General features: G+C 31.8%; 2 protein-coding genes and 1 long non-coding RNA gene across 13 annotated transcripts; 2 read left to right on the top strand and 1 right to left on the bottom strand.

The window, feature by feature from the left end:
• The first annotated feature begins 242 nt into the window (after positions 1 to 242).
• Positions 243 to 1,541, top strand: LOC140829318 (uncharacterized). Of its 6 annotated transcripts, none has more exons than XM_073192416.1 (4): positions 243 to 447; positions 762 to 854; positions 933 to 1,112; positions 1,235 to 1,541. In XM_073192416.1, the coding sequence occupies exons 1-4, from the start codon at positions 243 to 245 to the stop codon at positions 1,381 to 1,383; spliced, it is 627 nt and encodes a 208-aa protein (XP_073048517.1). In that variant the 3' UTR covers positions 1,384 to 1,541. The 6 variants fall into 6 exon arrangements, 2 of the variants coding, with proteins under 2 accessions (XP_073048517.1, XP_073048525.1); XR_012117440.1 differs by having other exon boundaries at positions 311 to 447; positions 940 to 1,112; XM_073192424.1 differs by lacking the exon at positions 762 to 854.
• Positions 1,542 to 9,477: 7,936 nt separating this feature from the next.
• On the top strand, positions 9,478 to 10,776 carry LOC140829293 (uncharacterized). 6 transcript variants are annotated; one of them, XM_073192380.1, is made up of 4 exons: positions 9,478 to 9,682; positions 9,997 to 10,089; positions 10,168 to 10,347; positions 10,470 to 10,776. In XM_073192380.1, the coding sequence occupies exons 1-4, from the start codon at positions 9,478 to 9,480 to the stop codon at positions 10,616 to 10,618; spliced, it is 627 nt and encodes a 208-aa protein (XP_073048481.1). In that variant the 3' UTR covers positions 10,619 to 10,776. The 6 variants fall into 6 exon arrangements, 2 of the variants coding, with proteins under 2 accessions (XP_073048481.1, XP_073048490.1); XR_012117435.1 differs by having other exon boundaries at positions 9,546 to 9,682; positions 10,175 to 10,347; XM_073192389.1 differs by lacking the exon at positions 9,997 to 10,089.
• A 943-nt stretch (positions 10,777 to 11,719) lies between these two features.
• Positions 11,720 to 14,756, bottom strand: LOC140829281 (uncharacterized). Its single transcript, XR_012117431.1, has 2 exons — positions 14,389 to 14,756; positions 11,720 to 14,313 (listed from the first exon to the last, which is right to left on the bottom strand). It is a non-coding gene; the product is annotated as an uncharacterized lncRNA (long non-coding RNA).
• Positions 14,757 to 18,717: the final 3,961 nt, after the last annotated feature.

The following is an 18,717-nucleotide window of genomic DNA, read 5'->3' as shown; positions in this document are numbered from 1 at the left end:
ATGGCATCATTGAATCTGTCAAGCAGTGTGATCCTATACACCTGTGTTGTGGATTTAATGAGGAAGGTGAGGGATGAAATTTGTGCGATGGCTCCTTTTAGCTGGAGACAAGATATTTTTTAAGCTATTGACCTGGAAATTCTCACTCGGGTATATAATTTTTTATGCATTTTTTTACTTGTTTAACATTCTAGCTACTTGTATGTCAATTTCTTTTATCCAGAATTCATTTTGCGTTTTTAATGTTGGTGCTGAATTCGGGTAAATTGGATATTGATTATTTTGGAAAGATTTTGGAATATGCATTGATCATTCTGCAGAAGCTTTCTGCTCCCACTTATCAGAATGAATTGAAGGAAAAACGCCAGAAGTTTATGGCAGAGCTGGCTGAGACACGTTGGGCCAATGATAGTTCTGGGTATTCAAATATTATTACTCTAATCAAAGGTCTGCGCTTTGTCTTGGAACAGATACATGTTTTTCCTATGGAATACCTCACTTGTGTGCTGACCTCCGATCAGTTACTCCTAGCTAAGATTTAACTCAGGCAAAAATTAAAACATGGTTGCCAGGCTTTTTTCTTCGGGGGAACTCAGTTATTTTGTTGATATCTGATTCCTTATTATCGTCTTTACGCCAAAGATAGAAAGAAATATAAATTGGTGGTAGATATGGCAGGATAGACAAACTTTGTCTCAGAACAAGTAATTAAACCTGCATACCATTTTTTTAAAAATTTCTCGTTCTAACTACTTCTGCAGGAACTGAAGCTAGAAATTACCAAAGCACATATAAGAATGCTGGAACCATTCTTAAAGGGACCAGAGGCTTTATATTTTCTTGGAAAATTTTTCGTGAGTCATTATGGGCATCCTTCTAATGCTATATAGATGATTTGCCCTTGACAATCAAATGTCTTTCATTTGCAAGAGATAGCAGAGATGAAGAATTGAATGATCATCAAAAATCAATCTCAGAGTTGACGACAGGACAGGAGAGTTTGTCAAATTACATTCGTTCTGCCACTCTCCTAACTGGTGGAAACTTTTTAGTAAAAATGGGGGGGAAGCAAGTTGAAGCATTTTCAACCTCCAATGCTACCAATTATTTAGGTTTGTCTTTGGGATTGTGATATTTGTGCTATTTTTCTGAATCACATAGTCGTAACCTCATTGAATGTGATCTAAACAACTGTCAATTTTCATCGCACCTTTTTCTTTACGTTCTGCTCCAGAAACGGTCGAGTTAGAGCACAACCAAGAGGAAGTTGATTTGTTGGTGAGACTAAGTTTACTGAAGTTGGTAAGGCAAATCACCGGTTTAATAGAAGGCGAACTACCTGAAACTGTGACTCTTAATCTCTTCAGGCTAAGAAGCGTTTAATCCCAAGTTCAGAAGAACTTCATGCCATGTTTCTTTAATTAATTTCGTTTTCTATATATGATTATTACTTCATGCTGGTTATTACCTTTAATTAATTTCGTTTTCTATATATGATTATTATTTCATTTCTATATATGATTATTATTTCATCCTGGTTATTATCTCTCTAATTAATTTTGTTTTCTATATATGATTATTACTTCTTGAGAATTGCAAAATGCAAATTGAATAATAACTGGTTATTACTTCATGTCATCTATTTAGTTATATATATATATACATAGCCATACTAAAAAAACGCGTCATTCACTTTTAATTTGCATTTTGCAATTATCTCTTTAATTAATTTCGTTTTCTATATATGATTATTACGTCATGAAATTAATAATCTAGTCACATATAAATTGGACGTTATCGTTTTATTCTTACTTTTGATAAACTATGTTAAAGTATTATTATCTTAAAAAACTCCAAGTTGCTTTCAATAACCACGTGATCTTCTCCTCCCACTTTGGGAACTTTCACTGCAACCAACTTTCATACATTTTAATCATGTCATATAACTTTATAACATAATTTTTTTAATAATAATAATATATTTTACATAAATTGTTTGTTGCATATATATATAGCTATAGCCATATATATATATATATATATATATGATTATATCATTACATATATACATTTTTTATTTATTATATTTATACATGGCTCCCACAATTTAAATTCCATTCATCACCACTACCGTGAGTTCACCACAATTTCGTTTCCACTTCTTCAATACATTAGCCGGGTAAGATCTCTTGTAGTCCTTGTATACATGCTGTTATATATTAATATATTTACATAAATTGTTTGCTACAAACGTATATATGTAATGGTATAGTCATATATATATATATATATATATATATATATATATATCATATAGATATATATCATATATAGCCAACATATATGTTGGCTTATATGATATATATATATCTATATGATATATATTTGTAGCCATATACATATATATATATATATATATATATCTGTATATATATAAATATATATATATGATATATATATGGCTATACCATTAGATATATACGTTTTAATAATGTATTATATATATAACTGGCTCTTACCACCACTACCGTAAGTTCATCCACAATTTCGCTTCCACTTCTTCAATACATTACTCGGGTAAGATCTCTTGTAGTGCTTGCATGCATGTTGTTATATATTAATATATTTACATAAATTGTTTGTTGCATATATATATGTGTGTGTGTCTCTATACCATTACATATATACGTTTTTTATGTTTTATATATATACCTGTCTCTCACCACCACTACCGTGAGTTCACCCACAATTTCGTTTCCACTTTTTCCTCCTTTAGAATAGAGAAGTCTCTCATTTCCTCCCTCATCCTGCACACAGAGGCCAGAGATGGCTAAAATGATGCAAAACTAGTTTTTCTTATGCTAATATTGTTTGAAAACTTGAAATTTTTTTTTTTCAGATTATCATGGCAGCTTCCAAAGTTTTGTTCATTGTGTTCCTTATGCAGAATGTTTTCTTGAATTTGCAGACTACTTCAGGTAATTTATGGGTTTGTACAGTTACCTTTTTGGACTATTGATTTATTCTTCGTCCATTAGTTTTAGCAATATCGCTAAATTAGGATTTGAATACATATGAAGATTTTATGATTTAAGCCATTCCTTTAATTTTCTAATAGAGCTGGTTCTTTTATTTTTAAAATGGTGCAAGGTATTTTAAAGTATATATATATATATATATATATATATATATGACTTAAATTTCTGCCGAATATTAAAAGGGGAAAATAATTTCTAGTACATTTTAAGAAAATGAGTAGTGGACGTTTCAGTTTCCAAAGTAGAACCAATTAGGACAATATATATTAATCTCTCCTATGTTCTTTCTAACAACTCATACGTATGTTAATTTTGTATTAAATAATATGATTCTTCATTAGTCTTAGTATTCACAAGTTTCTTGCTACTTTAATTTAGGCAAAAGGAGAGTTCTATTTCCCCATTCCTTGAATCAGTAACTAAATCTACAATAGGAAGTAATTTTATTAATTTTGCACTCATTATTAACCAAGACACAGTCATGCAATCCATATTAATTTGGACATTCTGAACAAGTCTATAATTTGTTCAAGGGCTGAACAACCTACTTATAAACATCTAAATAACTATATAAAGAATCAAGGTGTCAAGAGAACTGACAATAATTAATGTGTAGTTCACATCTTGAGGAATGTGATTCCACATACAATCGGTTTAGAGTTTAGGTAGTGTTTGCATCCTCTAAAATTAAGTGATAAAATTTTTTTTTGCAATCTCTAAAATTAAGTCATTATTATTTTTTCTTAACAAAATATTAAACAAATCATAAGAAAGAAATCAAGAACTTCCATTCATCATTTCCGGAAGAAGGATCGCCCATACGTCCCTATTGAAGTCAAGAAAATATCCTTTCTTATTTGATTCACGACCCCCCTCAAATAGATTTTTTTTGTTTCCCTAAGCAAGTTCTCCATCAACTGTAGCACTAATCTGCTAAAATCTAGCACGAGCGAACCCTTTCGGAACTAATGTGAATGGACGATTCCCGTAGTAGTGACGAGCGAAATGTCAATCCTCAGACGATATGGATTGGATTTGATCCACTGAATATAAACATTAAACTAAAATGCGCGAGTTCTTGTAGCACTTACTAATGAAATGACTTCCTAATCTATAAAAAAAGAGATGTCCCGTAGTATTTTCTTTCTTACCTATTTTAGAAAAGCCATAAAGAAAAAAAAATCAATAATCACTTAACTTTAGAGGTTGGAAACGTTATTGGAATCGGTTTCGAAAATAATATAATGGAATGAGAGTTTTTTATTTGCTTTATTTGAAGGTTTCCATAAAACCGAGAAATAGTATAAGCATCTTTTTACACCTCTAATAATTGTTAAGGCGGTTATTATTATTATCATCACTTTGTCTAATTCATTTTTGTACTGCATAGAAATAAAAGCTCACTGACTGATCCATATTATTACTTCAAACTGACGAAACCAATTAGACTTCCTCTCTTAATGATTTTTTTTGTCTAATGTTTCGTTTCTTTTCTCTATTTTTGAAAATGATTCTTAACCGTTGGAGATCACGTGTACATGCATGCCTCAACATTGGATATGAGATTTTATTTCTTTCTAGTTAATCATCATATAAATAATAAATTTTTAAGGACAGTGCCACTACTTGTAAAAATACTAAATTTGAAAAAATAAAGATTTTTTTTTTCCATGGACGTAGTTAAAAATTTTAGTTCTTAGGACGAATTTACAAGTAAATTATAAATTTAATTTTGAAACTCATGATCCTATAATTAACATTATGTGATTATGGGACCTCACAACATGTTTTATAATCAAGCATAAATAAAATTCAAATAATTAAAATTTACATGCATCCTAACTCGATGTTAATATTTATGTTTACATTTTGATAACATCTATTAATTTCCCATGCCCAGAGTTACGAATGTAGTTACAATTCCTGCAACTGCTATCCAAAATGTATATGCGGTGTAGTTGGAGGTGGGGGGTGGCAGGAAGGACAGATGCCAAGTACAGCTTGGATGACGGGAAAACACAAGATCCATCACCTGCGTTTTAAACATTAAACGTCATCTAAATTCCACCCTATAGCAAATTATTAAAAATAATAACAATAAACTTACTTGGATCTACTATTGATAGAAAACCAAGGCCCCCAAAGGTGCAATTATCAGGGGACGCGTCCCTCTGAAAAATTGAATTGAAGACGTACGAAGCACGTCTATAATCATTCCCTTCTAAGAAACATCGGCCATTCTGTTGGATATCAAAGCAAAAACTTTCTTTGCCATTGATGCATATATTTTGCAGTTCTAAGAAAACCGCCTGTAGCGGGATAGGAGGCATTGTAACACACCAATGTGTCTCTCCTGCAATTGAGAAGGAATAAACTAATGGACGAAGAATAAACCAATAGTTCAAGAAAGTAACTGTACAAACCCATAAATTACATGAAATAGTATGGACATTCAAGAAAACATTCTGCACAAGAAACACAATGAACAAAAATTTGCAAGATGCCAAGGGAATCTGAAAAAAAATTTCAAGCTTTGAAACAATATTAGCCTAGGGAAAACTAGTTTTGCATCATTTTGCCATCTCTGGCCCCTGTGTAGGATGAGGGAGGAGATGAGAGACTTCATTGTGTTCCTTGTGCAGAATGTTTTCTTGAATGTGCAGACTATTTCAGGTAATTTATGGGTTTGTACAGTTACCTTCTTGGACTATTGGTTTATTCTTCGTCCATTAGTTTATTCCTTCTTAATTGGAGGAGAGCCACATTGGTGTGTTACAATGCCTCCTATCCCGCTACAGGCGGTTCTCTTAGAACTGCAAAATATACGCATCAATGGCAAAGAAAGTTCTTGTTTTGATATCCAACAGAATGGCCGATGTTTCTTAGAAGAAGATGATTATAGACGTGCTTCATACGTCTTCAATTCAATTTTTTAGAGGGACCCGTCTCATGATAATTGCACCTTTGGGGGGGCCTTGGTTTTCTATCAATAGTAGATCCAAGTAAGTTTATTGTTATTATTTTTAATAATTTGCTATAGGGTGGAATTTAGATGACGTTTAATGTTTAAAACGCAGGTGATGGATCTTGTGTTTTCCCGTCATCCAAGCTGTACTTGGCATCTGTCCTTCCTGCCACCCCCACCTCCAACTACACCGCTTATACATTTTGTATAGCAGTTGCTGGAATTGTAACTGCATTCGTAACTCTGGGCATGAGGAATTCATAGATGTTATCAAAATGTAAACATAAATATTAACATCTAGTTATGATGCATGTAAATTTTAATTATTTGAATTTGATTTATGCTTGATTATAAAACATGTTGTGAGGTCCCATAATCAGATTATTGTTAATTATGGGATCGTGAGTTTCAAAATGAATTTATAATTTACTTGTAATTTTGTCCTAAGAACTAAAATTTTTTACTACGTCCATGGAAGAAAAAGACCTATATTTTGTCAAATTTAGTATTTTTACAAGTAGTGGCATTGTACTTAAAAATTTATTATGTATATGATGATTAACTTGAAAGAAATGAAATCTCAAAGCCAATGTTGAGGTATGCATGTACACGTGATCTCCAACGGTTAAGAATCATTTTCAAAAGTAGAGAAAAGAAACGAAACATTAGACAAAAAATATCATTAAGAGAGGAAGTCTAATTGGTTCCGTCAGTTCGAAGTTATAATATGGTTCAGGCAGTGAGCCTTTTATTTCTATGCAGTACAAAAATGAATTAGGCAAAGTGATAATAATAATAATAACCGCCTTAACAATTATCAGATGTGTAAAAGGATGCTTATACTATTTCTCGGTTTTATGGACACCTTCAAATAAAACAAATAAAAAGCTCTCATTCCATTACATTATTTTCGAGACTGATTCGAGTAACGTTTTCAACCTCTAAAGTTAAGTGACTATTGAATTTTTTGTCTTTATGGGTTTTCAAGGATAGATAAGAAAGAAAATACTACAGGGCATCTCTTTTTTTATAGATGATGATGTAATTTCATTGGTAAGTGCTACAAGATCTCTTGCATTTTAGTTTAATGTTTCTATTCAGTGGATCAAATCCAATTCATTTTGTCTGAGGATTGATATTTCGCTCGTCGCTACTACGTCCATTCAACATTAATTCCGAAAGGGTTCGCTCATGCTATATTTTAGCAGATTAATGCTACGGTTAATGACGAACTTGCTCAGGGAAACAAAAAATATATATATTTGAGGGGGCCGTGAATCAAATAAGAAACGATATTTTCTTGACTTCAATAGGGCGTATGGTCGATCCTTCTTCCGGAAATGATGAATGGAAGATCTTGATTTCTTTTTTATGATTCGTTTAATATTTTGTTAAGAAAAAATAATAATGACTTAATTTAAGAGGTTGCAATCAAATTTTTTTATCACTTAATTTTAGAGTTTGCAACATTACCTAAACTCTAAACCTATTGTATGTGGAATCTTATTTCTCAATATGTGAACTGCACATTAATTATTGTAAGTATCTTGACACCTTGATGCTTTATATAGTTATTTTGATGTTTATAAGGAGGTTATTCAGACCTTGAAAAAATTATAGACTTGTTCAGAAAGTCCAAGTTAATATGGATTGCATTACTGCATCTTTGTTAATAATGAGTGCAAGATTAATAAAATTACTTCCTACTGTAGATTTAGTTACTGATTCAAGGAATGAGGAAATAGAACTCTCGTTTTGCCCAACTTAAAGTAGAAAGAAACTTGTGTATACTAAGACTAATGAAGAATCATATTATGTAATGCAAAAGTAACATACGTATGAGTTGTTAGAAAGAACATAGTAGAGATTAATATATATTGTCCTAATTGGTTCTACTTTGAAAACTGAAACGTCCATTATTCGTTTTCTTAAAATGCACTAGAATTGTTTTTCCCCTTTTTAATATTCGGCCGAAATTTAAATCATACATACATATATATATATATACATACACATATATATATATGTATATATATATATGTATGTATGTACTTTAAAATACCTTGCACCATTTTAAAAATAAAAGAACGAACTCTATTAGAAAATTAAAGGAAATAGTTTAAATCATAAAATCGTCATACGAATTCAAATCCTAACTTAGCGATATTGCTAAAACTAACAAACGCTCAAAAGCATAATCAAAGTCTTAAAAATATCTTTAACATAATCTTGAAATCATAAATCATAAGTCCAGTGCGGAAAACTAGCGACGGTCATCGTGTTATGTGCACCTTCTGTAACGCCCGAGATCTTGATTCTGTTAATCTGAGATTATTGATTATGAGCTGATGTGATTATAGTCAGGCCATTCCGAGACCAGATTGGGCAAAGCATATGAAAAGCATAAATTTCGGACCGAAGGTTTGGCGCCCGGGCGGAAGTTTTTGAACGCCCGAGCACCATTGAATAATGCAAGAAGCCCGAGCACCCCGCGCCCGGGCGGTAAGTTTTATCCGCCCGAGCGCGATTGTATAATATGCAAGGGCCGAATGTTCCGCGCCCGAGCGGAAATTCATGACCGCCCGAGCGCGAGACGTGCAGCACCGAGGATTGTGCCACGTACTTGGCCATGCACTTGATATATATAAATTTGTTAATTGTCATTCAGCCATTTCAGAAGAAACAGCCGAGAATCGAGGGTAACATTCTCAAGTTTCTCCGTAGCTTGGAAATTTTTTGGTAGCACAGGTTATGCAAGTACATTGACTGTGAATGCACATAAGCAAAGCTCTGTTATATGGTTATTGTTCAGGGATAAAGTTAATGATAAGGAAGCTAATTCCTCCAATTCAAGAAACATCATTACCCAATATTCTGTACAGAATTTGGATATGGAGAATGTTATGATAGTTAATGAATATGTTCATTGGGAGAACCTTGAGTCTGCTAATTGTTCGAATTCTGTTGGAGAGTCCCAAAACGACATTATGGTCGGTGATCTCTCGAAGTTTGTGGATCACAATCCATATTGTCTTTATTATGGCTAGTTTTATGCTTATGACCTTTTAATCATTGAAAACCGTACTCATTTACTCTTTGATAAAAATTCTTGCAACAGACTTACCAACCTGCATCTAGATAAACTGCCACATATTTTTAAATTGCCTGAAACACTATTTGCTTGATCATGTACCAGGAAAAGTAAAACAGACGATGGAAAACGCCTTCTGGGATGGCATCATTGAATCTGTCAAGCAGTGTGATCCTATACACCTGTGTTGTGGATTTAATGAGGAAGGTGAGGGATGAAATTTGTGCGATGGCTCCTTTTAGCTGGAGACAAGATATTTTTTAAGCTATTGACCTGGAAATTCTCACTCGGGTATATAATTTTTTATGCATTTTTTTACTTGTTTAACATTCTAGCTACTTGTATGTCAATTTCTTTTATCCAGAATTCATTTTGCGTTTTTAATGTTGGTGCTGAATTCGGGTAAATTGGATATTGATTATTTTGGAAAGATTTTGGAATATGCATTGATCATTCTGCAGAAGCTTTCTGCTCCCACTTATCAGAATGAATTGAAGGAAAAACGCCAGAAGTTTATGGCAGAGCTGGCTGAGACACGTTGGGCCAATGATAGTTCTGGGTATTCAAATATTATTACTCTAATCAAAGGTCTGCGCTTTGTCTTGGAACAGATACATGTTTTTCCTATGGAATACCTCACTTGTGTGCTGACCTCCGATCAGTTACTCCTAGCTAAGATTTAACTCAGGCAAAAATTAAAACATGGTTGCCAGGCTTTTTTCTTCGGGGGAACTCAGTTATTTTGTTGATATCTGATTCCTTATTATCGTCTTTACGCCAAAGATAGAAAGAAATATAAATTGGTGGTAGATATGGCAGGATAGACAAACTTTGTCTCAGAACAAGTAATTAAACCTGCATACCATTTTTTTAAAAATTTCTCGTTCTAACTACTTCTGCAGGAACTGAAGCTAGAAATTACCAAAGCACATATAAGAATGCTGGAACCATTCTTAAAGGGACCAGAGGCTTTATATTTTCTTGGAAAATTTTTCGTGAGTCATTATGGGCATCCTTCTAATGCTATATAGATGATTTGCCCTTGACAATCAAATGTCTTTCATTTGCAAGAGATAGCAGAGATGAAGAATTGAATGATCATCAAAAATCAATCTCAGAGTTGACGACAGGACAGGAGAGTTTGTCAAATTACATTCGTTCTGCCACTCTCCTAACTGGTGGAAACTTTTTAGTAAAAATGGGGGGGAAGCAAGTTGAAGCATTTTCAACCTCCAATGCTACCAATTATTTAGGTTTGTCTTTGGGATTGTGATATTTGTGCTATTTTTCTGAATCACATAGTCGTAACCTCATTGAATGTGATCTAAACAACTGTCAATTTTCATCGCACCTTTTTCTTTACGTTCTGCTCCAGAAACGGTCGAGTTAGAGCACAACCAAGAGGAAGTTGATTTGTTGGTGAGACTAAGTTTACTGAAGTTGGTAAGGCAAATCACCGGTTTAATAGAAGGCGAACTACCTGAAACTGTGACTCTTAATCTCTTCAGGCTAAGAAGCGTTTAATCCCAAGTTCAGAAGAACTTCATGCCATGTTTCTTTAATTAATTTCGTTTTCTATATATGATTATTACTTCATGCTGGTTATTACCTTTAATTAATTTCGTTTTCTATATATGATTATTATTTCATTTCTATATATGATTATTATTTCATCCTGGTTATTATCTCTCTAATTAATTTTGTTTTCTATATATGATTATTACTTCTTGAGAATTGCAAAATGCAAATTGAATAATAACTGGTTATTACTTCATGTCATCTATTTAGTTATATATATATATACATAGCCATACTAAAAAAACGCGTCATTCACTTTTAATTTGCATTTTGCAATTATCTCTTTAATTAATTTCGTTTTCTATATATGATTATTACGTCATGAAATTAATAATCTAGTCACATATAAATTGGACGTTATCGTTTTATTCTTACTTTTGATAAACTATGTTAAAGTATTATTATCTTAAAAAACTCCAAGTTGCTTTCAATAACCACGTGATCTTCTCCTCCCACTTTGGGAACTTTCACTGCAACCAACTTTCATACATTTTAATCATGTCATATAACTTTATAACATAATTTTTTTAATAATAATAATATATTTTACATAAATTGTTTGTTGCATATATATATAGCTATAGCCATATATATATATATATATATATATGATTATATCATTACATATATACATTTTTTATTTATTATATTTATACATGGCTCCCACAATTTAAATTCCATTCATCACCACTACCGTGAGTTCACCACAATTTCGTTTCCACTTCTTCAATACATTAGCCGGGTAAGATCTCTTGTAGTCCTTGTATACATGCTGTTATATATTAATATATTTACATAAATTGTTTGCTACAAACGTATATATGTAATGGTATAGTCATATATATATATATATATATATATCATATAGATATATCATATAGATATATATCATATATAGCCAACATATATGTTGGCTTATATGATATATATATATCTATATGATATATATTTGTAGCCATATACATATATATATATATATCTGTATATATATAAATATATATATATGATATATATATGGCTATACCATTAGATATATACGTTTTAATAATGTATTATATATATAACTGGCTCTTACCACCACTACCGTAAGTTCATCCACAATTTCGCTTCCACTTCTTCAATACATTACTCGGGTAAGATCTCTTGTAGTGCTTGCATGCATGTTGTTATATATTAATATATTTACATAAATTGTTTGTTGCATATATATATGTGTGTGTGTCTCTATACCATTACATATATACGTTTTTTATGTTTTATATATATACCTGTCTCTCACCACCACTACCGTGAGTTCACCCACAATTTCGTTTCCACTTTTTCCTCCTTTAGAATAGAGAAGTCTCTCATTTCCTCCCTCATCCTGCACACAGAGGCCAGAGATGGCTAAAATGATGCAAAACTAGTTTTTCTTATGCTAATATTGTTTGAAAACTTGAAATTTTTTTTTTTCAGATTATCATGGCAGCTTCCAAAGTTTTGTTCATTGTGTTCCTTATGCAGAATGTTTTCTTGAATTTGCAGACTACTTCAGGTAATTTATGGGTTTGTACAGTTACCTTTTTGGACTATTGATTTATTCTTCGTCCATTAGTTTTAGCAATATCGCTAAATTAGGATTTGAATACATATGAAGATTTTATGATTTAAGCCATTCCTTTAATTTTCTAATAGAGCTGGTTCTTTTATTTTTAAAATGGTGCAAGGTATTTTAAAGTATATATATATATATATATATTTATATATATATATATATATATATGACTTAAATTTCTGCCGAATATTAAAAGGGGAAAATAATTTCTAGTACATTTTAAGAAAATGAGTAGTGGACGTTTCAGTTTCCAAAGTAGAACCAATTAGGACAATATATATTAATCTCTCCTATGTTCTTTCTAACAACTCATACGTATGTTAATTTTGTATTAAATAATATGATTCTTCATTAGTCTTAGTATTCACAAGTTTCTTGCTACTTTAATTTAGGCAAAAGGAGAGTTCTATTTCCCCATTCCTTGAATCAGTAACTAAATCTACAATAGGAAGTAATTTTATTAATTTTGCACTCATTATTAACCAAGACACAGTCATGCAATCCATATTAATTTGGACATTCTGAACAAGTCTATAATTTGTTCAAGGGCTGAACAACCTACTTATAAACATCTAAATAACTATATAAAGAATCAAGGTGTCAAGAGAACTGACAATAATTAATGTGTAGTTCACATCTTGAGGAATGTGATTCCACATACAATCGGTTTAGAGTTTAGGTAGTGTTTGCATCCTCTAAAATTAAGTGATAAAATTTTTTTTTGCAATCTCTAAAATTAAGTCATTATTATTTTTTCTTAACAAAATATTAAACAAATCATAAGAAAGAAATCAAGAACTTCCATTCATCATTTCCGGAAGAAGGATCGCCCATACGTCCCTATTGAAGTCAAGAAAATATCCTTTCTTATTTGATTCACGACCCCCCTCAAATAGATTTTTTTTGTTTCCCTAAGCAAGTTCTCCATCAACTGTAGCACTAATCTGCTAAAATCTAGCACGAGCGAACCCTTTCGGAACTAATGTGAATGGACGATTCCCGTAGTAGTGACGAGCGAAATGTCAATCCTCAGACGATATGGATTGGATTTGATCCACTGAATATAAACATTAAACTAAAATGCGCGAGTTCTTGTAGCACTTACTAATGAAATGACTTCCTAATCTATAAAAAAAGAGATGTCCCGTAGTATTTTCTTTCTTACCTATTTTAGAAAAGCCATAAAGAAAAAAAAATCAATAATCACTTAACTTTAGAGGTTGGAAACGTTATTGGAATCGGTTTCGAAAATAATATAATGGAATGAGAGTTTTTTATTTGCTTTATTTGAAGGTTTCCATAAAACCGAGAAATAGTATAAGCATCTTTTTACACCTCTAATAATTGTTAAGGCGGTTATTATTATTATCATCACTTTGTCTAATTCATTTTTGTACTGCATAGAAATAAAAGCTAACTGACTGATCCATATTATTACTTCAAACTGACGAAACCAATTAGACTTCCTCTCTTAATGATTTTTTTTGTCTAATGTTTCGTTTCTTTTCTCTACTTTTGAAAATGATTCTTAACCGTTGGAGATCACGTGTACATGCATGCCTCAACATTGGATATGAGATTTTATTTCTTTCTAGTTAATCATCATATAAATAATAAATTTTTAAGGACAGTGCCACTACTTGTAAAAATACTAAATTTGAAAAAATAAAGATTTTTTTTTTCCATGGACGTAGTTAAAAATTTTAGTTCTTAGGACGAATTTACAAGTAAATTATAAATTTAATTTTGAAACTCATGATCCTATAATTAACATTAATGTGATTATGGGACCTCACAACATGTTTTATAATCAAGCATAAATAAAATTCAAATAATTAAAATTTACATGCATCCTAACTCGATGTTAATATTTATGTTTACATTTTGATAACATCTATTAATTTCCCATGCCCAGAGTTACGAATGTAGTTACAATTCCTGCAACTGCTATCCAAAATGTATATGCGGTGTAGTTGGAGGTGGGGGGTGGCAGGAAGGACAGATGCCAAGTACAGCTTGGATGACGGGAAAACACAAGATCCATCACCTGCGTTTTAAACATTAAACGTCATCTAAATTCCACCCTATAGCAAATTATTAAAAATAATAACAATAAACTTACTTGGATCTACTATTGATAGAAAACCAAGGCCCCCAAAGGTGCAATTATCAGGGGACGCGTCCCTCTGAAAAATTGAATTGAAGACGTACGAAGCACGTCTATAATCATTCCCTTCTAAGAAACATCGGCCATTCTGTTGGATATCAAAGCAAAAACTTTCTTTGCCATTGATGCATATATTTTGCAGTTCTAAGAAAACCGCCTGTAGCGGGATAGGAGGCATTGTAACACACCAATGTGTCTCTCCTGCAATTGAGAAGGAATAAACTAATGGACGAAGAATAAACCAATAGTTCAAGAAAGTAACTGTACAAACCCATAAATTACCTGAAATAGTATGCACATTCAAGAAAACATTCTGCACAAGAAACACAAACAGACGGTTTGTACAGTTACCTTCTTGGACTATTGGTTTATTCTTCGTCCATTAGTTTATTCCTTCTCAATTGCAGGAGAGCCACAGTGGTGTGTTACAATGCCTCCTATCTCGCTACAGACGGTTCTCAAAGAAATGCAAAATATATGCTTCAATGGCAAAGAAAATTCTTGTTTTGATATCCAACAGAATGACCGATGTATCTTAGAAGGGATATTATAGACGTGATTCGTACGTCTTCAATTCAATTTTTCAGAGGGATCCATCCTGATAATTACACCTTTGGAGGCCTTGATTTTCTATCAATAGTAGATCCAAGTAAATTTATTGTTATTATTTTTAATAATTTGCTATAGCGTGGAATTTAGATGTTTAATATTTAAAATGCATGTGATGGATCTTGTGTTTTCTCGTCATCCAAGCTGGACGTGGCATCTGCCCCTCCTGCCACCCCCACATCCAACTCCACCGCTTATACATTTTGGATCTCAGTTGCTGGAATTGTAACTGCATTCGTAACTCTGGGCATGGGGAATTCATAGATGTTATCAAAATGTAAACATAAATATTAACATCGAGTTAGGATGCATGTAAATTTTAATTATTTGAATTTGATTTATGCTTGATTATAAAACATGTTGTGAGGTTCCATAATCAGATTATTGTTAATTATAGGATCATGAGTTTCAAAATGAATTTATAATTTACTTGTACATTTTTCCTAGGAACTAAAATTTTTAACTACGTCCATGGAAGAAAAAGATCTATATTTTTAGTCAAATTTAGTATTTTTACAAGTAGTGGAACTGTCCTAAAAAATTTATTATATATATGATGATTAACTTGAAAGAAATGAAATCTCATATCCAATGTTGAGGCATGCATGCACACGTGATCTCCAATGGTTAAGAATCATTTTCAAAAGTAGAGAAAAGAAACGAAACATTAGACAAAAAAAATCATTAAGAGTGGAAGTCTAATTGGTTCCGCCAGTTCGAAGTTATAATATGGATCAGTCAGTGAGCCTTTTATTTCTATGTAATACAAAAATTAATTAGACAAACTGATAATAATAATAACCACCTTAACAATTATTAGAGGTGTAAAAGGATGCTTATACTATTTCTCGGTTTTATGAAAACCTTCAAATAAAGCAAATAAAAAACTCGCATTCCATTATATTATTTTCGAAACCGATTCCAGTACGTTTGCAACCTCTAAAGTTAAGTGATTATTGATTTTTTTCTCTATGGGTTTTCTAGGTTAGGTAATAAAAAAAATACTACGAGACATCTTATATATATATATATAAATCATATATATATATATAAATATATGAGGAATTCATTTCATTGGTAAGTGCTACAAGAACTCGAGCATTTTAGTTTAATTTTTCTATTTAGTGGATCAAATCCAATCCATATTGTCGAGGATCGACCATTTCTCTCGTCGCTACTACAGGAATCGTCCATTCGACATTAGTTCCGAAAGTGTTCGCTAATGCTAGATTTTAGTAGATTACTGCTACGGTTGATGGCGAACTTGCTTAGGGAAACAAAAAAAATATCTGTTTGAGGGGGTCGTGAATCAAATAAGAATGGATATTTTCTTGACTTCAATAGGAAAGTATGAGCGATCCTTCTTCCAGAAATGATGAATGGAAGCTCTTGATTTCTTTCTTATGATTCGTTTACTATTTTGTTAAAAAAAATTAATAATCAAACAAATTTTTTTATCACTTAATTTTAGAGGTTACAAACACTACCTAAATCGATTGCACGACAGGTCGTGATAAAAGTTCACAGACCCAAACACAAATTTTTAACTAACTATTCTGCTGTTATTAACTAATTACTATTTTATATTCATTAATCGTGATTAAGATAACATGCCCTCACATTTGTGCTCTCTCCTTTGTGATGTATAGTCTATTAGCAACTCTAATTGACGAAACTGAAATGCGATATGTTAGGTCAGTGTTGGTAGTGTAACCCCTATCCACGTTTTCTACTAGAACAAAAACCCAATGTTGATGAATAAATGAGCTGTTCAAAATTAAACATCATGGGTGTCCTCTACTCAATAATTGAAAAATAGCATAGGCTCCACATCAACTCCACACTAAATGAAGGAGAATATCATACAAACATGAGGGGATCCTGCAACTAATGTTCTAGTTTATTGGATTTTATGTCATCTTACCCAAATTATAAAAGAAAAATATAATAACCTTGTGCCATCGATTTTAAAGATCTCTAAGTTGCTTGAAAATTTAGTACCCCTATCTCATCTCTCTCTCATTAATGGTCAGCATTGTTGGAGTACTGTTTTCTCGCACCCAAGACGCAACAGAAGTTTAAAAATTTTAGTTTTGACATTCAAAACATTCCTTGGGAGTTGTATAATTTTAAATATTCATAAAGTGTTTAATTCTATTTACCTTTATGTATTTAACGCTGGACACCAAACCATTCCCTGATTAACGTAGTTTTTCTTTCTTGTAAATCTCTACGAACCGATATTTCTTCTTCTTTGATCGTCAAAAAAGGTTTTATCAGTGACTGGATTCCTCGTATAGATCACAATACAGATCTAAACGAAATTTGCGTTGAGATTAGATCGCCTGAATTTTAGAAATCCGGCGGCACTGGAAGTGGCCAAAATTTTTCTTTAAAATTTGTGTGGTGGCCAAAATTTTGCAAGGAAAAGAGAAGGAGAAAAATTTTGGTGCAAAATTATCTCATTTCATATAATCCTTAATGAAATATTTATAGACTTTAATTCCCGATCAAATCAGAAATCTCACTCTTATTATTATTCATAATCCTAATCTCATTAGAACTAATTTATTTCAATTAATTAATTAAAATTCTCATGTTGTATATATCACGCAAATTCATATCTTGCTAATGCATTATATATATAAACATTATTTAAATTTTTAATTAAATGTTAATTAATTTATCAATTCTAAACTCCTCTAGAATATTCTATTAGAATCTTGTACATATTTAAAGTCACAACTACTAACACTGTAATATAATTAGTTGATTTTAAATTTATTAAATAATAACTGTGTAAGGTCTAGAAAATTTGAACTACGTAACCTAACTGCATGCAATCTAGGATTTTATTAAAAATATGTGTTTAATTATTTTTATGCATTTTTAATGAATGAATATTGCATGGATACATGTTATGTCATGCGTATTTTAAAGTTTCATGCATTAGGTTTTAAGTTTCATTTCGCTCTCGAACGAGTAACGGAGACCGGGAATAATCAGGAAAAATATTTTTATTAAATAATTAATTTTATATTTAATGTGAGGTGTATTTAAAGGTAATTTTTGAATATGGGCCATGTTTTTTTACTCGCCGAGACATATTTTTAGTCGCCGAGGTATATTTTCAACCGGTACACAAATTTTAGCGATTCAGAGGACTTTTTGAGGGTTCGAGCAATATATTAAAAAACGTACCAAAACGAAATATTTTTCTGAAGTGTTATTGGGCTTGATGGGTTTATTTTATTGCTTAATGTTGCCAAAACCCTTTCTATCCATTTAATTTTTAATTAAGGTCCATTTATGCTAAGCTTTCTACTTAAACCCATCATTAAGCAAATCCTAAACCTAAATTTTCCTAGCAGCCGTTCCTTCCCCTCCCAACAGCAGCCTTCTCTCATTTTTCAGCAGCAAAACCATCGGCCTCCATAGTTTTCAAGAAAAAACTTTCCCCCGTCTCTCCAGTGCAAGTCCTACGCATATCTTCGAGTTTTTGAGCACGTAAACGTTAAGGCATGCCATGTATCTCTTTTTCTCATCATTTACATAATTTATATGCTGATATATATGTATTTGCATGAGAAATCCTTTGATTTATCATGTGGTGCTATTTTTACAAAGATTTGACATGAAATATGCAATTTCTTGACTCATTGCCGATTTTGAGAT

The sequence above is a fragment of the Primulina eburnea genome, chromosome 1, assembly GCF_022965805.1.
Source record: "Primulina eburnea isolate SZY01 chromosome 1, ASM2296580v1, whole genome shotgun sequence".
NCBI lineage: Eukaryota > Viridiplantae > Streptophyta > Magnoliopsida > Lamiales > Gesneriaceae > Primulina > Primulina eburnea.
The sequence above is the reverse complement of the archived record's forward strand: the minus strand, read 5'-3'. Positions and strand labels throughout refer to the sequence as shown.